Here is a 22,257-nt window from a genome sequence, read left to right on the forward strand (position 1 = left end):
TATCAGATCACTCAGACTATAAAGTACACTTCAATGCTCGCGACTAGCACGACAGTTTTAACAGAAACACAAACAAGGCAAGATGGACAGCCCGACGATGCCGTCGAACCATGGATCAATTTCACTAGACCTCGAGCAGGGCTATGGTAGTGTCGAAAAGCCCCAGCTAGCATTATCTATGGGAGGAAGAAAGCCTATGCCCCCTGCCTTACCTGATACAAGTGACTACGTCGTTGAGTTCGACGGACCAGATGACTTGGCGCATCCTTTCAACTGGAGCTTCTCAAGCAAGTGAGTCAATACGTACGCACCAGAGCTAGGCAATCAGGCAATACTGACATTTACTCCAGAGTCTACATATCATCAATCTCCTGCCTCGGAACCCTAACAGCCTCATTCACGAGCGCAGTCTTCGCCCCCGGCACAGCCACCGCAAGCGCACACTTCAACATCAGTTCAGAAGTCGGTACATTGGGAACAACCCTCTACGTGCTCGGCTTCGCATTCGGCCCCGTACTTTGGGCCCCGGCCTCAGAACTCATCGGCCGCCGATGGCCACTAACAATCGGCATTTTAGGCGGCGCAATCTTCACCATTGGCTCGGCTGCAGCGAAGGACATCCAGACGCTGATCATCTGCCGCTTCTTCGCGGGGGTATTTGGCGCGAGTCAACTTTCTGTTGTTCCCGGTGTACTGTCTGATCTATGGGATAGTAAGCATCGCGGGGACGTTATGGCGCTTTATGCTCTGACGGTGTTTATTGGACCGTTCTGTGCGCCGTTTATTGGGGGTTTCATTGTGGAGTGTGGTTTGGGGTGGAGGTGGACGCTTTATATTCCAGCTTTTATGGGATTTGCAAGTGGTATTATATTCTTGGGGTCGTTGAGGGAGACGTATGCGCCTGCTTTGCTGGTTTCGAAGGCAGCGAGGTTAAGGCGGGAGACGGGGAATTGGGGGATTCATGCTAAGATGGAAGAGGTTGAGTTTGATTTTGTGGAGTTGACAAGGAAGTATTTTACCCGTCCGTTGAAAATGCTTGTGAATGAGCCGGTATTGTTGTTGATATCGCTCTATATGTCCTTCATATACGGCATTGTCTACGCACTGCTGGAGGCGTATCCGTATGTCTTTGAGACGGTCTACGGGATGAGTCCGGGGATTGCTGGGCTTGCATTTATTGGTCTCATCATTGGCCAAGTACTGGCATGCGGCTTTATTATTTCACAAAGCTCAGTGTATGCGAAGAAACTCATGGCAAATGGGGGAACAGCTGTTCCTGAGTGGCGTCTTGCCCCAACAGCCGTCGGTGCTCCGGTGTTTGTTATCGGAATCTTCTGGTAAGTCTCATGCTGCAAATATCAACCACGCATCCTGACATTGATACCAGGTTTGCATGGACTGTAAATACCCCATCAATCCACTGGATGGTTCCCACCGCCGCAGGTATACCAATAGGCTTCGGCATCCTATGCATCTTCTTCCCATGCTTCATCTACCTCGTCGACGCATATCTGCCCCTGTAAGTCTCCCCCATCTTACCATTTGACTACGTCCCAAACTAACATGCCATCTTCGATCAAGAGCAGCATCAGCCGTCGCCGCAAACATTATCCTTCGCTCCAGCGTAGCGGCTGGATTCCCGCTCTTCTCGAAGCAGATGTTCGCCAACCTCGGCGTGCAGTGGGCTGGTACCCTGCTTGGATGTCTGGCTTTGATCATGGTTCCTATCCCTTTTGCTTTCAGGAGATACGGGTCATTGCTTCGGGAGAAGAGTAAGCTTGCGCCCTGACTCAAGGTTACGCTTGTGGGTTGATGGCCGTATATAGACACGAGCACTACACAAAAAAGCGAACTATGATACAGACATGTAATTCAATGAAGAAAGGGAACGTTCATTCATTTTTACTCCTAGTTGCTATCAGGATCGAATGTTAATAGAGACGCAACACATGGTAGTAGTATTGAGGTCGTCTCTTGTGAAGTACTGATATCCTCCCACAACGCCTTATTTCGCTACTTTTCTCAAATGAGTGCCTGTTCAACCAGGGAAGAAACCCAGTTTCCAGTGCTCAGAAGTTCAAGGGCCAGAGTTATGCTCATCAACAAGAATGCATATGTGATCCCGTGACCTGCATTAGCAAGTTCCGTTCTTAACTCCGCAATCCCGACCACAACAACATCTCCTCCCTCCTCCTTTCACTTATTCCACTACCGACAGAATATTTATAGGAAATGGCGGAACAAGCGGGTCAGCTCAAGCGCAAGCGCGCGCGCAAAGCCTGCGAACCTTGTCGCGAGCGGAAGCGCAAGTGCGATGGCGGAGAGCCCTGCAACACATGTACCAGCTGGGGATACGACTGCCATTACGGGACCGAGCGAAACACCAAATCAAGACCGTCCGCTATATCGCCAATTGCACCTTCTACAAATACTACTGCGGTTCCATCGACTGACGGACCTGAAGGCACAGCCCACCCGCGAACTGTCGTCCGCAGCCTCTCTGCGAATTCCGGCGCTGCCTTTGTGCGAAAGATGGGACTTAAGGTTGATCCTATGAATGCGCCTCGACTGAATCTTTTCGGGTGGAACTTGGGTGCACGGCATCTGCCGTCTGGTCTGTCAACAGCTGCGACCGGCCTGCCGATCGTCAATATTGTGTCCAAGGATGAAATGACTCAGCTTGCGAATGTCTACTTTGGTAAGGTTGACTCTTGTTATGGCTTTATTGACAAGGAAGCATTCTTCGAGCGCTTAAGTACCAGATGGCTCTCGATTAGTGCTGGCAGCATTTACGACAGTGTACTTGCTGGCGTTGGAGCCTTGGGACTGCTATTCTCGGAGCGGACGGCCAAGGTGACGGAGCTACTTCTCCAAGAATGTGCTCGATCATCTCTAGAGAGCTATGACGCTTTCATAGCGCCTTCGGTGGACCTCATCACGGGATGGTTGTTGCGAGTCGTCTATATGCGAATGACCGCACCGCCATACTCAGCTTGGCTCGCCAGTTCTAATCTGATGCACCTCATTGAAGCAGCAGGTCTTCACCACGAGACACCTGACGGCATTGGCCTTCCAAACACAAAGTGTGAACCCGACATTCAAAGACGCCTAATCGGCGTTGCCGTGCACCAAAATATGTGGTCGTCTTACGATCTTGGCCTGTCAAAGGTACCATTGAAAGCCGACTTGTCTCTACCGGTGACACCTCGCCCAGGCGACTTCACGGCGGAACTCCTAGAGCTCCTCCCTGTCTCCGCAAGTCTAGATCCAGAAGAGACGCATGACGAAAGCGAACTACAGTGGTCTTTAGGACAGGTCCTGGACAGGACGCACACCCAACCGCCTTCCGTCATGGCTCAGACTAACGTGGTTCTTTGCATCCTACGCCGGCTCCAACTCCTCAACATGAATACTTCGCCGGCTATTGCCGACCGTGTCCTGGACCAATTCCGAAAAGCACTTCAAAGTGCACATACAATGCTTGCAGACTGCAGTCCATGGCATCATACGGCGAATGTCCCGTTCCATATCATCACAATCCTTCTCGAACTGGATACATGCGCTTCTCTCGCTTTGCTCCCGTCAGCAATGGAAACGCTGAAACTGGTGGCATCTACATACAACACCGCTACCATGCGCGAGGCTTATGCAACCGCTAGACTCCTGGTCTTCCTCTACCAGCAGCGACGATACCACGATGCACAATTGCTAGGCAGTGTTCTCGACGGCGACTCTCCACAAGAAACTAGTACGATCACTTCTACGGCACGTGCAAAGACACCCATACTCAACGGCATCTCTCATCTCGAAGAAATGCCGCTCTTGGGCGAACTGGTTGCCGATATGCCTAGCTTGCAGGGTTTGGATATTGAGCAGTTCCTGGATATGGATATGCTGAGGTCGGCACCTGGAGTTGACCTGAATCCGTCATGAAAGACGGTTTTGTACTGGACTTTGGCTCAAATGCTGTAGCCGAAAGATAATGTTCTTGCTGTACGATAAATTCCGCAATAACCGCATTCTCCGGTGACTTACGTCACCGAGCACGAGGGTGGACAACCACAGCAATCTCCATGCCAAAAGCTCATTCCATTTCTACTCACAAACAAGCAACCAAGAATTCACAATGTCCAAAAGACTGTCCGAACTCTATCCATGGGCTCGAAAACCCCTAATAATCAGCGCGCCCATGCGCATAATGTCCGGCCCAACCCTAGCCGTCTCCGTCTGCCGCGCCGGCGGGCTCGCCTTCCTCGGCCCCGGCGCCAAAACACGCGATACACTTACAGATCTCGAAGAAATCTCATCTCTTTTGCAAAAAGAACCCTTCTTCCGCAATTCTGAACATGCCAAACCATCAGCCCTCCTCCCCGTAGGACCAGGCTTCCAACTCTGGAACGACAATCTCGAGGTCGCATCTTTCGCAGTGGAAAAGTACAGACCATGTGCTGCATGGCTCTTCGCACCTCAAAACGGTCAGGCAGATCTAAATACCTGGTCTCGTCGCCTGCGAACATCGTCACCGGGTACGCAAATCTGGGTGCAGACCGGCACGGTCTCTGAAGTCCGCAGTCTTATTTCAAACGACGCCGAAAGACCAGACGTTATCGTCGTTCAGGGATCTGAGGCCGGTGGGCATGGAAGGGCAAATGATGGAGCCGGACTGATCTCTCTCCTTCCAGAGGTTGCCGATTTACTGGCCTCCAGCGGAGTAAATGATATCCCGCTCGTCGCGGCAGGCGGAATCACAGATGGACGAGGCGCACTCGCTGCACTATGCCTAGGCGCTAGTGGTATTGCAATGGGGACGAGATTTCTTGCTTCGACCGAGGCACGCATTGCGAGCGGGTACCAGGGGGAGATTATTCGTGCAAATGAGGGCGCATCCTCGACGACAAGGACATTACTCTATAATCACCTCCGTGGGACATATGGGTGGCCTAGGGAGTACAGTCCGCGGACAATTATTAACAAATCGTATATCGAGCATCGCCAGGGAAAGAGCTTTGACGAGTTAAAGGATTTGCATGATGAGGCTGCGAAGGGGGGTGATGAGGGTTGGGGTCCTGAGGGGAGATTAGCTACTTATGCGGGGATGTCGGTTGGATTGATTAGGGATGTAAAGGGTGCTGGGGAGATTGTTTCTGATGTTCTGGAGTATATTGAGCCCAGGGCTGGAGTTTTACTGGAGTAGGTAGTTTACTACGTATTGAGTACCATGCAACGCTCTACAATATAGCCATACACACGTACGCACATACATAGCCTTCAGATTCACTGAACCAGGTCCAAGTCAGCGCAGACTGGAATCGACTTTTGACTCACGTTCTATCGCACGCCTTCTTGAGCATTCCAGCCTCAAACCTAGGTAGCTTCGTAAATAGCCTAGGCAAATATAATCCCCGGAATCCTGGGATACTTAGGTGTGCCAGGTTACACACTATTGCCTTGAACCCGTTCAGAACCGAGTACAAGCTCGCGTTTAGGTTCGTGATAGTCAAGGTCTGGGTGTCGACAGTATGGAAACATGACTTGTTAAGCCCGTAAGACTCACACTTCGGATGCGGCAAGAGTACCATAAGCGCGGACGGTGGTAATCCTGGGTATGTATGACTGCACTTCGTTGGACACCTCACCTTGACCGTGGACCGAGTGACACCCTTCAGATCCGAGCTCACGCGGAACAAGGTCAGTATCTTTAAATTAGTAGATTCGTCATTCTCAATCCGCCTCGCCTTGTGGCACCCTTCCTCGACGGGGCCGGCATACTTCATCCTGCCCTCTGTAGGTACGAGAAGTTGCACGGCTATTGCTAGAGGGATATCTGGAGGAATTGTGATCAGAGGTCGGAGATGTATTCTTCTGTCTATGAGATTCCTGATACCCCCTACCATTGCTAACTGTCTTCCTGCCTACCTGCCCTCTCTCTATCCTGCAGCCACAGAAAGCAAATAACCATCGTAGTTATACACCTAGGTATTAGAACGCCACGCTAGAGTCGGGCATTGTCCAATATCGACTGCTGCTGCTCCTCCTTCTCCCTCAGCGCAACATACCCCTCCCAAACCCTCTGGATATCATTCTTGTATATAAAGTCCTTATCCCCGTAAAGAAAGGTATCGATCTTATTCCGCAAGATGATGTCAAAGTCTGCGTTCGGATTCTCCGCTTGAAACCGTTGCATCTGTTGCCGACTTTCATCGAGATGTGTGTACCTGTAAAATACGAGGTCAGCATGGCATCATTCCTAGTGGAATGGGCTGCAGATGGTCAACTTACATTCGGTCATAGTACGGTGCCCTTATCTCCTCGAACATCTCTAGAGCCCTTTGTATAGCCTCACCGGACGAATCAAGGCTGTAGACATACTCCAACGCCCGCGCCAGAATCCAGCCGTCTTCCATGGCGAATGTTGCTCCGGAGCCAAATGCGCCTAATACGTACATTGATTTAGCACAATGCTTCGAATGCCCTTTATCTAGGAAACTTGTGAGCATAGGCATATACATACCTGATAACGGATGACTCGCATCCCCGATAAGAGCTACTCTGCCCCAACCAGTTATCCGCTCCAGACGCGGCCCCGCGAATGTAGCAAATTCTTTCCATTGACCTTCTTGGACTGTGTCTACTGCGTCGCAGATTCTATGGTCGTATTCCTATAATCGTAGACTATCAGTTCTGAGACGGAAATGGAACCCACATCCTTAGTGAAGGGTAACTTGCCTCAACACGCGCCCTAACCTTCTCATTAGACGCAGGGATACCCCATGGAACAGTGCCGGGTGTATCAGGCTCATTGTAAGATCTGACCGTGATTTCAAATAGTGGAGTCGAATTTGTCCCTCCTTCTTCTATTTCTTTGAGATCATCCACGTCCGAGAAGTAGAGATGCCCTGTCTTTCCCCACCACCAGGATGTAGTATTTGTGATATCTTCAAGCCCCCGTTCAAGAAGACGCGCCCTGGGAACGAGAACGCGAAAGGCAGTATTCCCTGTAAAATGCAACTCATGGGTAGGGAAGAGAGTTTTCCTCACGACCTGCCGCTGTTAGTTCAGTCAAGTATAAAGAGGTAGATATAGAGATAGAGGGAGAAATATGCACTCACAGAATGAATCCCATCAGCACCGATAACAAGGTCCGCTATGGCCTGCGTCTGATCTTCAAAAACTAGTCGGATCCCACTTGACCCATCCCCCTTCTCACGTCCAACATGCTCAAGCAGAACAAGCCTCTTGCTAAACTGGATTATAACATCCGGTACTTTGCTCAAAAGCGCAGTCTGTAGCCTTGTTCTCCGCGCACGAATTGCGCCGCGGGCGTGGCCCTGACTATTCTCGGGATTGGTCGTGACGCTGAGGATGGCTCCTGAGTAGGCATTCCTATTCTCCCCATTAGATTATTATGCCTCGAATCCCGTATAAATATAAACATACCGATGATGCGTATTCGTCTTTGACCCGCCCTTAACACCGTCACTTGCACCTAGTAGATCGAGTACTTTCCATGCATTCATGCTGAGACTTATCCCCGCCCCCGCCTCTCGGGGCTCAGGGTGTTTTTCGTAAAGGGTGACGTTCACAAAGGGGACTTGGGATAGCGCGATTGCGGCGCCGAGACCGCCGGGGCCGCCGCCAATGATTGCTACGTTTAGGGTACGCTCGGCCATGACGCGCGGTAGGACAGAACTTTATTCCGGCTTTGGACAGTCATATGTAGGGTCGAAAGCGTGATTTATATGGTCTTGGCTTATTTATGGGCTGGTGTTGGATTGCACGCTCGTGGTGGGGAGACATTGTCGCACGCCATATTGTCTAAGATGAACTCATCGCGTTGGAGTAGCTACCTATAGGGATAGTGGTACTCAATACTCCGATTAGCCTGCCGTGCCTCAGTACATAAAGCTTGACGGGTTTGAAGCGGTAAGCGTTTGCTCTATCTCGATTTGGAGGAATTGAAATTGCCTTCCAAATGATTCACGATCACGTATTCATGCCTCAGTCTGGAAAAGCAACGGGCTGATGTGCTAATCCATGCTTTTCGGAGGGTTGTCTGTTCCAAATTGCTTCAACAAGATATGATCGCGTCGCAAACACTTACGGCCGGGTAAATGTATCATTCCTGGCCCCAACGACTGATATAAACTGGTTGACAGGGACCTCCGGCACATCATAAACGAACAATTGAATGGCGTTGAAATATTCCCTTCACCTGGAGTTATGCCAATGCCAAGGAGCATCCTCGTCGACATAGTCAGGGTAAACTATCTAGAGTATACCCTTGACCGCGACCCAACGAAACTGCACAAGAGAGACCGACCTCTATTAAATTACGCGCTTCGCCCAACAAGGGTAACACCAACCGACCTCCCGTACTTTCGAGATCGCGAAGTTGCGGGAATTGAGACAGACCTCGTGGCTGCTCTCCTTCAACGAGGCGCCGACCCTAACGAGCCGGTTCACATATATGGCGGGCAAACACCATGGGGGTTATTCGTTCTCTTTGCCAACGAGCGTTGCAAACAACTCAATCAGCCGACGAGTCAGGATGACACTTTCTTTGAGGTTGCGCGCCGCCTTATCGAGTGCAATGCCGACCTAGATCACATCGTGCACTTGCCTTCAATACCGGTGCACTTGGGAACCACCGTTTGCTACAAGACGCAGGTGAGGTTGAGAGAAACCAGGCTTCAGCTAGAACGCTCCTGGCTGCTGTATTTACCCCGCAAGAAATGTTGACGCTTGATTGCGTAATGCAGGGGGCGCGGCTGAGGACTGACAACCGTGCGGTGGGCTGGATAGATTGATTCAAGTCCAGGATCCCTGGGGTTTGATGAGTTTGCGTTCCTATAGTGTTTGTGAAGAATTTGGAAGACTACAACTACAATCAACACTACGGTAGGACAGACCCTTCATAGGAAGAGAATAATTGGGCTGATTTAATGATAGACAAGTACACGTGAAGCCCGCCTATGTCTTCCTCCCCCACCACACCTCAACTTGGCCAAAAGCCTACTTGGGAAGATCCTCGCCACCACCAGCTTCGCCTCCAGGAGAACCGTATCCGACACCAGGCCACATTTTGTCAAGTATCTGTGAACAAAAGTCAGTCATGCCAAATGGAAACTTAGGCGTGTCTCTGCGTGCTATGGTGTCGGTTCTGCGCCTGAAATCGTTGAACATACAGTAGTTCGTTTGGAAACTTTGGAGATCTGGTAAGCAGATCTGGTTAGCGAGGGTCAGGGAGGAGACTAGAGAGGATGCGAAGCAGCACAGGGTGCTAACATACTGTGATGGTTCTTGAGATTGCTCGAGATTTGGATTGAAACTTGTCTAGCTGTACTTCGCTTTGAGCATACGACAGCGGGAAAAGGAAGGAGTATTTATGACCAGCCCGGTGTCTAAACCAACCTCTGTCCAGAAAGCACGGTCTTACACTCCGCACCGTATACGGCTCTTTGCCGCGCAACAGGGATCAAACATCATGGCGTGCTGAACTGGCTACATCTGCCGCTACCCAAGAATGATCATGGATCTAGATCCCCACCACTCAACCCTGGGCAGTAAGCCGCACTGACATCCATAAATGCGGAGAAGTTCTTCAGCCCTGATTAACCCCTGGACAGAATGGAAATACCTGTCTTGGCTATAGCTTTCAGGGCACAGTTGGGGGCCAAAAGGCGTCATGGCATGCAGTGAGACGGATTGAGGTATCTGACATGCTTTAGCCCTGTGCGGGGTGAAGGATGATGTAACGTCGTCTGCAGGGCTCGGTGGAGGGTTCGGTCGAAGATTATGGTGCCATTGGGTATGATTTCCTTGTTTGCTGTCTCAAAAGTACCATAGACTGTCGATGGCCGAGGTTGGCGATGAGTTGTCCGCAGGTGTACTGCAGCAAGCTTATGCGCCCCGGGGTAGTTGCCTTTTGACTTCGTCGCCCGGTATAGTAGGGCTATCATATGCATTAGTTAGCCACCAGCACCTAGCAAGCAGAGGGAACACTTTAGGGCGCTGAAGGAATAGCGCTCCTTGCATCCCGTGAGGTCAACACACACGGCTGCCACGTCGAAACCAGATTCTCGCCTCCAGCTGACATTCCAACTTTCTCAACACGCATACTGTTGCCCACCATCAAGATCTTCAAAGGTAGCGGCAGTTCAAAGGTTACTCCCACTCTCCAACTTGTCATACGCACACGAATAACGCCATAAGCTGAGCATGTTCAAGTGGTTCTTAGAATGTTGTCGATAATTGCCGGTGGAGCAGTGCTCGCCATTCTCATGTGGAGGATATGGCGCTTCACAGTTCAGCCAATTTTGCATCCAGAGGAGCCGAAGGAGGTGCCCTATTGGATTCCATGTGCGTACTTCCCTTAACCCGACTAGTCCGGCTGTCATTGCTACGTAAGACCTATCATTGAATCCGGTTTTGTTTAGTTATTGGTACGTACACCCTCCCCGATCAATGCGTATACCGTTCATCGAAAACAATCTACTCACGAAACGATACCTACAGGACCGCTTTCTACCTTCACCGGCGGCCTTGATAAAACCATCACTCAGGCAACGTTGTCACCCATTCTTTATATTCCGAGATCATACAGTGGACAGCATCTAAACAGAGTCTTAGCAAACGATCCAACGCTCAACCCCCTTTCGCCCTTACATCCCTTGGCTCAACGCTATACATAATCACAGACCCCGTTGACGTATCCGAGGTCAATAGACGGTCAACGGCGTTTACTCTCGAGCCATTGGCAAAGGACCTATTACTGAAATTTGGGATATCTAAGACGTCTGTCGAGAGACTCTTTCTTCCTTATACCAATGTGAATCCGCATGAGGATGGCAAGGGCAAGGGGAAAGCGCAAGCCCAACGAGGTACTGGCATCCTCGACGCAACAGACACAATCCTCGATCTATACAGACAACACCTTAGTCCCGGAGACAGACTAAATACATTCATCGAGAGCGATATAATCCCCCGCATGACGGAAATCCTCAGTCCCACAACCGTAGGCCTTAACACAGGAACAGGAGGAACCAAGACAATATCACTATCCCTGAACAACCTCTGCACTCAGACTCTCGTCAACGGAATAGTGATATCATACTACGGCGACATAATTGCCGACCTCCAACCAGATTTCGCAGGCCGATATATAGCCTGGGAGAAGTCGAGCTGGAAGTTCCTTATGGGTCTTCCTGGGTTTCTGAGTAGGGATATGCTTTCTGCGAAGGGGGATATGATTGGGCTCTTTGAGGGGTATTTTAGTCTCCCACCAACCGAGCGAGGACATGGTAATTTCTGGGTTGAGGCTGTTGAGGGGCTGTTGAGGGGGTTGGGCCTTGGTAATGGGGAGATTGGCAAGGTGTTTATGTTGCATACCTCTTCGTGCGTTTCTTTTTCCTTTCGTCTTTGGATGTATTTTTGCTGACTCCGATTGAACCGTATTTAGTATTGTCGGAAACATGTACAAGCTCTCCTTCTGGCTCCTGGCACACATCCTTTACGACAAACCCTTACTCGAGGCCATAGCAACCGAAATCCGACCCGCTTTTAACCCGCAAACAAAGTCCGTTGATCACACATACCTAACAGAGAAATGCCCCCTCCTCGACTCGCTCTACAGCGAGGTCCTCCGACTAGTCGTGACGAGCCCAATGACGCGGTATGTTTCCGAGACGAGTACCGTTGGCGGTAAGGTGTTGAGGGAGGGGAGCAAAGTCCTGGTAAGTATTACTCTTCCAATTGTTCCATCTCTGTTCTATTTAGTTGTGTTTACTCATAGTATAACTAGATAATATACCACCACCTCCACACCAACAAAAGCACCTGGGGTCCAACGCCGGAAAAACTGCAACCAAGTCGATTCCTGAACGACAAAACCCTAAAAACAAACATATCCTATCGGCCTTGGGGCGGAGGAAAGCATGTCTGTCCTGGGAGATTTTTAGCCAAGAAAGCTGTTTTTACTTTTGTCGCGTTGTTGTTGGGACAGTATCATGTTGGCCTTGATGGGGACCAGAGCTTTCCGCGGGCTGATTTGGCGAAGGCGTCGGGGGTGTTGAGTTGGGCTGAAGGGGAGGATGTCATTGTTTCTTTGTCGACCAGGACGGAGGGGCACTAGTTGTTTAAGTACGGGGCTGGCGGTGGAAATGATGAGGGTAAGGAGAATGGAGGTGTTGGTATATACAGGACTACGTAACATAAAAATTCTTTTCGGACGAATAGGCTTGTCGATGCTACTGGTACATCTGCAGGTTCTCATATTCAGATCTCTGCATCTCTCTAGAAAGCAGCCAGCCCCCAAGGGTGCTCTCACTTTACTCTATCCAGCACCCCGACAAAGAGAAACTCTGCTCCAACCTCACCAGAAAAAACAGCCATGTCGCCTTTCTTCAGCATACGTGCCGCTCTGACCCAAATATACCCGCCCAAACCACCCTTCACCGAAGTCGACGTTCCCGCCGGTTCGCAACGTGGGCGAGTGTTTATCGTAACGGGCGGAAATGCAGGTATTGGTCTTGAACTTTGCAAGATCCTGTATACCGCTGGCGCTACAGTGTATATCGCATCCCGCTCTAAGGTCAGTATGCCGAAGCTGACAATCTCTTCCCAAAGCCGAGCCCAGAGCTAAGGTACCACCATACCCGACGCTGACACCCAAATCCCCACCACGCAGGACAAAGTAGAAGCCGCCATCAAAGCCATCACAGCTGGAGCCAAATCCCAAGACCCTACAACCAGCGGCCAGCTAAAATTCCTACACCTGGACCTCAACGACCTACACATCGTCAAAGCCGCCGCCGAATCATTCGCCCAGCAAGAGTCCAAACTAGACGTACTCTGGAATAACGCCGGCACGGGCGCCAATCGCGTAACACCCGGCCAGCGCACAGCGCAAGGCTTCGAGCCCATGATTGGCTTCCATTGCATCGCAACCCTGTTTTTCACCCAGCTGCTAGTGCCGCAGTTGCAAGCCGCCGCGGCAGCGACTCCAGCTTCCTCTTTTCCATCCTCCACTAGGCCCCAGACAGCACGCGTGGTCTGGACCTCGAGCGGCCTAGCAGAGGCCGGGTCACCGCCGAATGGACTAGGACTAGACTTTACCCTCCTCGACAAAGGCAGCAACTGGAAGCCGATACAGAACTACGGGGCATCAAAAGCCGGTACCTGGTTTCTGAGCCGCGAGTTTGCACGCCGGTATGCGGCGGACGGAATCATTAGTGTCTGCTTGAATCCGGGGTACTTGAAGACGGCGTCCTTTGATGGGACTCCGGCCCTTGTGATGTTCTTTATGAATCGCGTTATGCTCTCGGAGCCGGTCTTTGGGGCGTATACGGAACTATTTGCGGGTTTGTCGCCTGATGTCACGCTTGAAAAGAGCGGGTCTTATATTAACCCCTGGGGTCGGATTCGGCCTGATGCAGACTCGCCGCGGCAGGATCTGATTAGGGCTGGTGAGTCCATAGAGCAAGGTGGGTTGGGGTATGGGGAAAATTTTTGGGCTTGGTGTGAAAATCAGTGGGCCCCGTTTGTTTGAAGATGTGGTGAGATAAGGTGTCTTGTTGTCTAGGGGGTGGGGAACGTTGGTTAAGAGCGTGAGTCAGACTTTATGGAATGGCTTGATTGGCCATATCGCGGGAGAACCAAAAAGCTACCTACAAAACCATCAACTCTTATCAAGAATCCAACTCTCCCATAACAGCCCCCACAGTAGGGAAATCCAAAAAAAAGCTCCCCGGCAACCGCAAATCAAACTCCAGCGCAAGCTTCTCCAGCAGAACAAGCGAAAGCAGTGAATCGATGCCTAACTCAGAGATGTGCGTTTCGTCATGTATATCTGCCATGTCAATTCCTGTCTCTGACGCGATGAGGACGAGAACATCTTGCTTTTTCTGCGAGGAAGCAGCTCCGGTCCTGACGGCTGTCGGTGCTTCGGGTCCCAATGGCTTCGCAATGGGCAGGTCTGGACTTGGGGGTGTGCTTGCTGAAGATCTGGATATAGCTGGTGTTGAGGGAGTACTGTCTGATGTATCCTGGGTGTCTGTTCTGCTCCCCATTGCTAGAGTGTCTAGGGGCTTATGGGCGGGATCAAGGGAATGGCTTTTTGGTTGGCCACTCGGGGTAGAGTCAAACAGCCTGCGCATCAGGATCCTGGGCAGCGGGCGGAGCTTCACTTCGGCAATCATCCCGACTACCTCGTCACTATCAAGCACGTAGACATCCCCCGAGAAGGAGCCGGAGTTGTCTTTGACGGGCCCCATCCGGACGTATGAGCGGTAAAGTCTCCCCGGGACGAGGGTCTTTCCGAAGCGCATGGACTTCCAACCTTCCATTACATAGACGGTATTGGCCGTATCAACCTCGGGTGCAGTCCCGGCATTCAGGACAAAACCAGAAACATGTGCGATGCTGTCAATGTGATGTGGTGGCGCTGCTGGCCACCGTCCCGGCTCGGTTGGCTGTAGAATCAAATCGGCTACCGCTTCAAGACCGTGGACGACGACAGACTGAATTCCGCGGTAAGGAGTGGAATACTCGACGACGTTCTTGAACAAAGTGTAGACTACCTCCTGCGTGAGGCGGTTTGCGCGGCCCTCTCTTACGAGGTCATTGAGAGCTTTGATGCGGCTCATTATCAGATGGGCGATGCCTTCCCATTCTGATAGCCAGTTAATGGGATTGCCAAAGGAGATTGTTCCTGTTGCTAGCTCTTCCAAGGTGGAATTATCATAGTCAGCCACCCGGTTGATTGAAACCTGCATGGCTCCCTTGCTTTTCCTCCAACTAGGGGTCTCTATCTGAATCTGAACGTGTTGAGGCTTGGAGCGGTCCTTTCGTGGTATCAGTCCCTCAATCACTTGAACATTACCAAAGTCTATTGCTGGTAGGTCGGTGCCGGGCTTAATCCTCGTGAACATATACCTGGCTATTGATAAAGCCATATCCGGGTATGAGTACTAAAAGACGACAGGTTAGTGTTGGCCGAATGTAGCGAAGGTAGGAATAAACATACCACGGAGGCCACTGGATTCCCACACATTCTGTGCCCAGACGCAACGCCATAGAACTCTTCATCATGAACATTGGATTCAACGACCACTTTACCGCCATCAGTCCAGAAGTCCTCATCGATGATCCGATGAAGAAGCGGCGTTCGAAGGCCAGGAGGTGCAGGCACCCCTCGAGTTCCTTCCCCGGTATTAGAATTGACAATGGCCTTGTCCTTGGTGAGTAGCCAATCTCCATTATACTGGATCCAGTGACTCTTCAGATTCCACTGGTATCTCGGAAGATCAAGTAGCCTAAGGCTTGATTCAAACGGCTTAAACCACGCGTCCCAGTCAAGATAGACCCCGGCCTCATGGAGTGTGGTCATTGTGCTTGCCAGTGTATGCCAGTTGTTCTGGTCTGACCTGAGGCTGGGGACCACGATACTTAGATCTGGGATGGTAGAACGAACAGCATTGCTGTAGGTTTGATGGATGCCTATCTCCAAGAAAGCCGTCTGTGCTGTTACCAGACCCAGATTATGAGCTTTCTGTAGTGCATCGGAGAATCGGACGGTGCCTCTAGTTGCGTCTACCATATACGACGGAGGGAACTGATCCTTCACACCCAATACATCCTCGAGAAGTGGAGATATGAATGATGACTGTAGAGGACGGAATGTGACTTTATGAGTGATTTCCGCGAATCGCTCCAGGATGGGATCCATCTGTGACGAGTGGAATGCATAGGGGACGTTCAGCTCTGTTGACCGGTAACCATGGGAATCGAGGGCGGCTTTGACAGTTGTAATGTTCTTTCGCAGCCCAGCGATGGAGATGCTTCTGTTTGCGTTGATGCAAGATACCTCGTACAATGATCGGTCCGGCACGGATTCCTGAATCTCATCCTTTGTTGCCTGCACCGCCAGCATAGTATGACTATTGGCGGTACACAGCTCCTGCATGAGCAGCGCCCGTTGTCCGACTAGATATATTGTGTCGTTGGCTGAGAGGGCGCCTGCTGCATGGAGAGCGGCGTACTCGCCTAGGCTGGCGCCGATAACAACATGTGGTCTCACTCCGAGATATCTCCATAGCTGTGTTAGGGCTATTTGCACACAGACGGTTGTCAGCTGTGCCTCGAGCGGAGTGACCTCAGAGCTAGGGTGACTGCGTAGTGACGGAAGAATGGACGGAAACCCGTGAAGCAGACAGAGATGATCTAGGCGATCGATTTCCCTTGCGAATGGTGGATATTGTTCTATCAGGTCGCGGCCGATGCCTGTGTAGAAACTGCCCTGGCCGGAGAAGACAAAGGCCATAGATGACCGTGCTGTATTTCGATGATTTCCAACATCAACCGTATTGACTAGACGTTGTTCGAGCTTCCTGGTAATTTCTGGTATTGAAGTACCATGAACAGCAATGCGGTGCTGGTGGTGTATACGACGGGCAGTGGTCGTGTATGCCAGGCTACCTGGATCAATGGAAGTTGAATGTTCCTGGAGGAACTCAATCAGTTTACCGATATTACGGTGCAATGACAGAGAGCTCTTTGCCGATGTCGCAACCACAAAATTCATTCCAGGTACTTCAAGGCTGGTCTTTGGTCGTTCCGGAGGCTCCTCGAGCAGGACCGCGGTGTTGCCCCCCGCGGCACTGAAGTTGTTAACCATGATGTACCTCTTGCGGTCAGGTCGAGTGGGCCATTGCACGGTTTCTTGAGGGATATGAACATTCATTTTCTCGAGGTCAGGGAATTTGGAGTTCAGGCGCGTCTTGATTCCCACATGCTTCGGGATGGCGTTATGCTGGAAGATCAGCAAAGCTTTCATCAATGCCGTTATCCCTGCAGCTGCTTCGCCGTGCCCTACATTGGCCTTCACTGAGGAGATGTACATCTTTTCTTTTCGACGGGAAGGGCTGAACACGTTGGTAACAGATGTCATTTCGGCTGCATCACCCGCTTGTGTGCCAGTGCCGTGCATCTCGATAAGATCCACGTCAGACGGCGCAACTCCCGCCTGTCTTAGCACATTCCGGTATAATCTTTCTTGAGTTGGTGCATGGGGGTGTGTAATAGAAACCGCCGCAGAGGAGTGATTGGTGCCACTGGCCAGAATCACTCCCAAAATATTGTCGTTGTCTTTCTGCGCATCGGACAGGCGTTTGAGGACTAGGGATCCTACCCCATCTGCCCTGCAATAGCCGTCAGCCCCATCGTCAAATACTTTGCATCCGCCAGTCTTGGAGAGAAAGTATGCGCGGCTCAGACCAGCAAAGCTATCTGAGCTTGTCAGAACATTCAAGCCACCGGCAACAACCATGTTTGCTTCACCACGAGAAAGAGTAGAGCAGGCAATCTGCACTGCCACCAGACTAGCCGAACAAGCCGTATCACAGCTATAGCTGGGACCAGAGAATTTGAACAAGTAGTTTATTCGGCCCGGGGCGAATGCTCGATAATTGCCTGGAATAAAGTACATGTCGATGTCCTGACCAGCATTGGCCTCACGGTAGTCGTCAGAGCATTCACCATATACAGTTCCTACTGTATCTTTGGTAGTGGATAGTGTCCGCCCAGGAACGTAGCCGGAGTGCTCCAACGCTTCATAGGCAGTAAGAAGAGCGAGGCGATGAGTAGGGTCTGTCTGCGCCGCTTCGCGAGGGGACATGTCAAAGAAGCCAGAGTCAAACAGATCTGGGCTGTCAATAAAACAACCGAACGGAGTATTACTGGTATTATTCCGTCGACCGGTTGGGTCTGTATGTGTTTGAACATTATAGCGATTGGCAGGGACGGTTTGGTGGACATCTCGGCCGTCTTCAAGAAGTTCCCAGAACCGCTCCAGATCATCCGCTCCTCCAGGTAAACGGCATGACATGCCGACAATGGCAATCTTCTCGGTTCCTTCATCACTGGGAGGTGTGTTTGTCTTCCTCGTCAGCCACTGCGTCAGATCATTTTTGCCGGGAGTACGATCAGGGTCATCTTCTTGCAGCATCCTCACTATGTCATCGACAGCAACGGAGCTACCGCAGCTCTCTACCAGACTCTCTATGCTGTCTTTGTCTTGTTGTATGCCCCTACTAAGACCAGTGATCACGTTGACCCAGCGAATAATCTTTGTCAACAGGACATTTGTTGCAGACTCGAAGAGCTCTAAGGCCGTCTGCGCAACCAAAGGTTGTCCATCGGCCATTGAAAGTAGATGCGCCGCATCAGAGCAGTCTCTCTGGGCAATGTCAGACTGGACGTGCTGCACAATCCACGAAACATGGCTGCGGTCATACAAGTGCGCTGCATGACACGGCCCCCCATACACAGGCAATGGCGCTCGAGGAGTAGACTGGATGATTCCTGGTGTATTGAAAAGCTGGCGCATTTTGCTCGGAGGCCCATTGATGAAGACATTGCCATCTGGCTCTACAACGCTTATGTAGATCTTTCCTGGGCCCGATGTTCCCTGATTTCAGTCAGCAAGCGCGTTAGTGATAGATTCAGCTTGCTTTGACCTACTGAAGATTCGTTGAAACGATCAAGTGCGCCTTGAACAGTCTCTTCACCAAGTCCCTTCACCAGCGTTGTCCAGCTTTGCGGGGGCGAGTCAAGGCTTTGGGGCTCGAGGTCTTGGGATCGCTGGTATAACACGATTCCTGTTCTCATGGCAATTCGAATGACCTCCGCAGCTGTTCTCGGAACATCGGAGAGCGATGGCGATGCGACGATTGCTGTCGCAGCCAGAAAGCCCAAGCCTAGTCCTGTGAAAACAGAGTTTTCCTTTGTGAAGTTGAAAGCATGGGGTCTCGTTTCATAGTCCCTGCGCACCATTAACACCGAGTACATTCGAATCAGATAGGTTGTCATGACGACTTACCCGGCAAAATGACACAGAGATGCAAGGCACAGAAAAACACATTCAAACGTCCCCGATAGCGGTCCCCGGTGCCAATCCCACGAATCCGTCAGGTCGAGAATAGAATTAAAAGGAGGCACAACAGCCCGTAGCTCAGAAGGAAGCAGGCGGATCTCATCCCGAACAGCTGTTGTGGCTTCCTCGAGTAGCTGGCGAAGGATGACATGCTGGGCAGACTGCGCTTTCCTTCTGATAGAGCGAAACAACTCCGAGGGGTCCTCTATTGGGAATTTGTTGCTGAAGAAAATGACCTTCATGGTTGAACTTCAAGGGCGGATTTTCTTTCGGAGAAGGATTTTGCGGAGAAGGAGAGAAACATATGAATAGGGTCTTCTCCAATTTGACAACTTCGATGACCGATCTTATAACCTCCATGGCAAACATCACGCCATCGCATATCGAAATCTGAGACGCAGATCTCTGCTTACACTTGTCATCGCTTACAAGGACTGGGGTGCAGCTATTACTTTGCCTCATTACTAGTAAGCATTACTCGCCTGTAGATGATTATGAATAGGTAATGCCCTATTATTTCTAACTTACGCTATCTACGATACGCATAAGCTTCAATTTTTGGGTGGGTTACTGTTGCAGGAATTTTTTCATGTGCGTTTATGCAGGTATTCCCCAATTCTGCAAGGTGAGGTTTCCCGAGCAGGGGTATACCTCGCAGGTGAAAAGGATGATATCGAACATCGAAGCATCGGTATGCTGCCAAATAATACAAAAGGCGCGCGCAGTAGTGACACATACCAGTGCAGGAGATACACTATTCGATTCACATAGTTTTTTTCCTAATCGCACAGCCCCTCGTCACCAATATGGAAAACCCGAATGATTCCCAAGAATATCTCCAGTCAGTCCAGCAGGCTCTAGAGTCTGTAACAATTGCTGCGAAGGATTTTCAATCCATTTACACTTCCGAGACTGGCGAGGATGTGAGAAGCCTGTGCGCCAAAGAGGCGAAGCGAAGAGCCTTGGTCCTGGAGGCATACAAGTTCCTCCAAATTGCTCAAGGCCCTATCGATGCGGCCGCGCCCTGTTTTGAGCAGGTCAGTATCTCTAAGCCCAAGCCCCTCTGCAATCGCAACTTCTAACTGGCCGATAGACCGCTCATGTTGGGACAGTGAGATCATTGTTGGAAATGGGAATTTTCGATGAGCTTCCCCTGGATGGCACGCCTCGCACAACAAAGGAACTGTCAGAGACATTGCAGGTCAACGAATCTCTGCTTGGTATGTTGCCAAAGCTGCCGAGCGTTCTGTGCAGTCTTGGTGCTAACATCCTATCCAGGCCGTTTACTAAGGCATGCCTCCCTTTACGGACCGCTTGAGCAAACAGGGCCAGATTCATACCGACAGACTTCCTTCTCAAAGGTCTTCAGACGCCCTGAGATAAAGGGCATGCTTCGGTTCTCGTCAGTGACTCTCTCCCCTCTTGAAACTCCTACACTCGGATCATACCCCAACTGACCTTTTAAATGCATAGCATGGACGACCACATGCCCGCGCACCTCAAGCTCCACGAGCACTTGCAGCTCAAATCATGGGAATCCCCAAGCTCCCCAATCGACAACCCATACACGCACACCCACCAAACAGGCGGAAAGAGCATGTTCGCCAACCTCTCCGCCAACCCAAAGCGACTACAAGCCTTCAACGACGCAATGACCCTGCAAACCCTCGAGCTGATCTGGATGATCGATCTATTTCCGTTCAATGAAAGACTCTCAGCAGCAAACCCCACGTCAAACACCATTCTGGCCGTCGACGTCGGCGGCGGCAAGGGCGAGGCAATTGCGCGCATTCGCTCGTTAGCCGGAGACGTTCCAGGCCGGTTTATTCTTGAAGATCGGGCTGATGTTATCGCTAGCCTTGGCTCCGCTGCCCACCTGCAAGGCATACAGACTCTGGGGTATGACTTTTTCACTCCGCAGCCCGTCCACGGAGCCCTAATCTACCTCATTCGTCGCTGCCTACACAATTGGCCCGAGACGAGTGTAGTGCAGATTCTAAAGAACATCGCGGGAGCAATGGCTGCCCACTCACGGCTGCTAATCGAGGAAATTATCGTTCCAGAGCAGAACTCAGGCATTGAAGAGGGCTGGATGGATCTGATTATGATGTCGATAGGCGCTAAGCAGAGGACGTTGGAGGAGTGGAGGGGCGTGTTGGGGCTGGCTGGGCTTGAGCTGGTTGATGTCCACCAGTGTGAGGGGTACTGCCATGGGTTGCTTGAGGCTAAAGTGAAGCAGTAGGTAGGGTTCTTTTAGAGCGCTATATTATTTTGTCTGATATCAACCACTTCTTCAATTAGGCTAGTACATACGACCACAGGGTGTGGAGAACAGGGCTTCCCGTCCGCTCAGCCGTACTTAAGCCACACGCCGGCTGGTTAGTAGTATGGTGGGTGACCACATGCGAATCCCAGCTGTTGTATGTTCTTTTTTTGCATATTTTACTATCTTTGCGAGCGCAGCGAGCAATAGATGATTTTGTTGATGGTTGGTGCTTGGTGGTGTGAACTCCAAAATCAGTGGCTGACGCGAGGCGAGGCCGATAAGAACAACCCAACAACAATGAAAGGCCAAGTAGCCCTACAACAAAAGTACATTCCGCATGGACGAATAGCAGCAATACCCGAGATGGAAGGATTTCCGGTACGCACCGCTCCTCGCGCATCCGGGTAATCTCCAATAGCGCAGGGTTGGTCCTTAGTTCTTAGTTGACTGCCCTAATCCCTGCCTCTGCCTGATAAGCTGGAGTGATAGGATCAATCCTGAAGAAACCCTTATCCGAGTACCCGGTCGACCGTTGGGTGCAAGGGAGACTGATTGGTGCAATATGAGGCTATATGAGCAGGGATGGTTTATCCATCAATGGCTTGAGTTGCAACAGCAGCAAATGTACTCCGCACTCTGCACGGTTGAGCTGCGTGCCACCATGGAAGGATTGCGCCGCGCCTCTCGGATCAGGATCAGGATCTGCAGGCGCGTATGGTAAGGGCTTAGCTTGCCGGAGGGAGCTGGGATGGTAATCTTTTCCGAAGGATTACTTCCTGAACCCTTACCCTAGATATTCGATGTCCAGTCATCCGAGCACGATAAGGTATGTCAGTAGATGTGGGGTTCTTCACGCCATGCCTCTACTAGGTGCATTATGGTAAGGTATATACGTACACGCTTACGCTGACTTGGCGCCACGGTATGCCCTCTACATCCTCGGTAATCGAACTATCTAACACCCCTGTAATGTCAGCTGGTAAGCGATTTCGCATTCGAACACCGGTGAGTTCTATACTCGCCTTCTCGGTAAATAGGAATGGATGGAATTCGGGGATACCGA

At 51.0% G+C, this 22,257-nt stretch overlaps 7 protein-coding genes across 7 annotated transcripts; 5 read left to right on the plus strand and 2 right to left on the minus strand.

Moving 5' to 3' along the window:
- Positions 1–196: 196 nt before the first annotated feature.
- On the plus strand, positions 197–3,933 carry BDV14DRAFT_193708 (MFS transporter/fungal specific transcription factor domain-containing protein; the record flags this gene model as incomplete). The annotated part of the gene is made up of 5 exons (XM_073771817.1): positions 197–291; positions 351–1,337; positions 1,388–1,519; positions 1,582–1,772; positions 2,324–3,933. 5 exons carry the CDS (start codon positions 197–199, stop codon positions 3,931–3,933), a joined length of 3,015 nt encoding a protein of 1,004 aa, XP_073622499.1.
- A 165-nt stretch (positions 3,934–4,098) lies between these two features.
- On the plus strand, positions 4,099–5,325 carry BDV14DRAFT_184545 (nitronate monooxygenase). Its single transcript, XM_073770522.1, has one exon. It carries the CDS (start codon positions 4,127–4,129, stop codon positions 5,192–5,194), a length of 1,068 nt encoding a protein of 355 aa, XP_073622500.1. The 5' UTR covers positions 4,099–4,126; the 3' UTR covers positions 5,195–5,325.
- A 667-nt stretch (positions 5,326–5,992) lies between these two features.
- On the minus strand, positions 5,993–7,670 carry BDV14DRAFT_205612 (uncharacterized protein; the record flags this gene model as incomplete). The annotated part of the gene is made up of 6 exons (XM_073774768.1): positions 5,993–6,215; positions 6,280–6,433; positions 6,512–6,659; positions 6,745–7,041; positions 7,110–7,383; positions 7,438–7,670. The coding sequence occupies 6 exons, from the start codon at positions 7,668–7,670 to the stop codon at positions 5,993–5,995; spliced, it is 1,329 nt and encodes a 442-aa protein (XP_073622501.1).
- A 2,568-nt stretch (positions 7,671–10,238) lies between these two features.
- BDV14DRAFT_206829 (cytochrome P450) lies at positions 10,239–12,130 on the plus strand (the record flags this gene model as incomplete). The annotated part of the gene is made up of 5 exons (XM_073775002.1): positions 10,239–10,359; positions 10,611–11,014; positions 11,084–11,394; positions 11,459–11,732; positions 11,801–12,130. 5 exons carry the CDS (start codon positions 10,239–10,241, stop codon positions 12,128–12,130), a joined length of 1,440 nt encoding a protein of 479 aa, XP_073622502.1.
- Positions 12,131–12,388: 258 nt separating this feature from the next.
- Positions 12,389–13,548, plus strand: BDV14DRAFT_206831 (NAD(P)-binding protein; the record flags this gene model as incomplete). The annotated part of the gene is made up of 2 exons (XM_073775003.1): positions 12,389–12,589; positions 12,686–13,548. The coding sequence occupies 2 exons, from the start codon at positions 12,389–12,391 to the stop codon at positions 13,544–13,546; spliced, it is 1,062 nt and encodes a 353-aa protein (XP_073622503.1).
- A 137-nt stretch (positions 13,549–13,685) lies between these two features.
- Positions 13,686–19,170, minus strand: BDV14DRAFT_206833 (type I polyketide synthase; the record flags this gene model as incomplete). Its single annotated transcript, XM_073775004.1, has 7 exons — positions 13,686–14,966; positions 15,023–15,076; positions 15,107–15,331; positions 15,362–15,588; positions 15,625–18,463; positions 18,517–18,817; positions 18,875–19,170. 7 exons carry the CDS (start codon positions 19,168–19,170, stop codon positions 13,686–13,688), a joined length of 5,223 nt encoding a protein of 1,740 aa, XP_073622504.1.
- Positions 19,171–19,734: 564 nt separating this feature from the next.
- BDV14DRAFT_205616 (O-methyltransferase) lies at positions 19,735–21,170 on the plus strand (the record flags this gene model as incomplete). The annotated part of the gene is made up of 4 exons (XM_073774769.1): positions 19,735–19,965; positions 20,022–20,148; positions 20,207–20,330; positions 20,402–21,170. 4 exons carry the CDS (start codon positions 19,735–19,737, stop codon positions 21,168–21,170), a joined length of 1,251 nt encoding a protein of 416 aa, XP_073622505.1.
- Positions 21,171–22,257: the final 1,087 nt, after the last annotated feature.

The sequence above is a fragment of the Aspergillus stella-maris genome (genome assembly GCF_047715825.1).
Source record: "Aspergillus stella-maris strain CBS 113639 unplaced genomic scaffold BDV14scaffold_100, whole genome shotgun sequence".
In the NCBI taxonomy this organism is placed as follows: domain Eukaryota; kingdom Fungi; phylum Ascomycota; class Eurotiomycetes; order Eurotiales; family Aspergillaceae; genus Aspergillus; species Aspergillus stella-maris.

What these genes read in the sequence shown, in the direction of transcription:
- BDV14DRAFT_184545 (XM_073770522.1), top strand. Translation starts at nt 4,127, where the DNA reads ATGTCCAAAAGACTGTCCGAACTCTATCCATGGGCTCGAAAACCCCTA.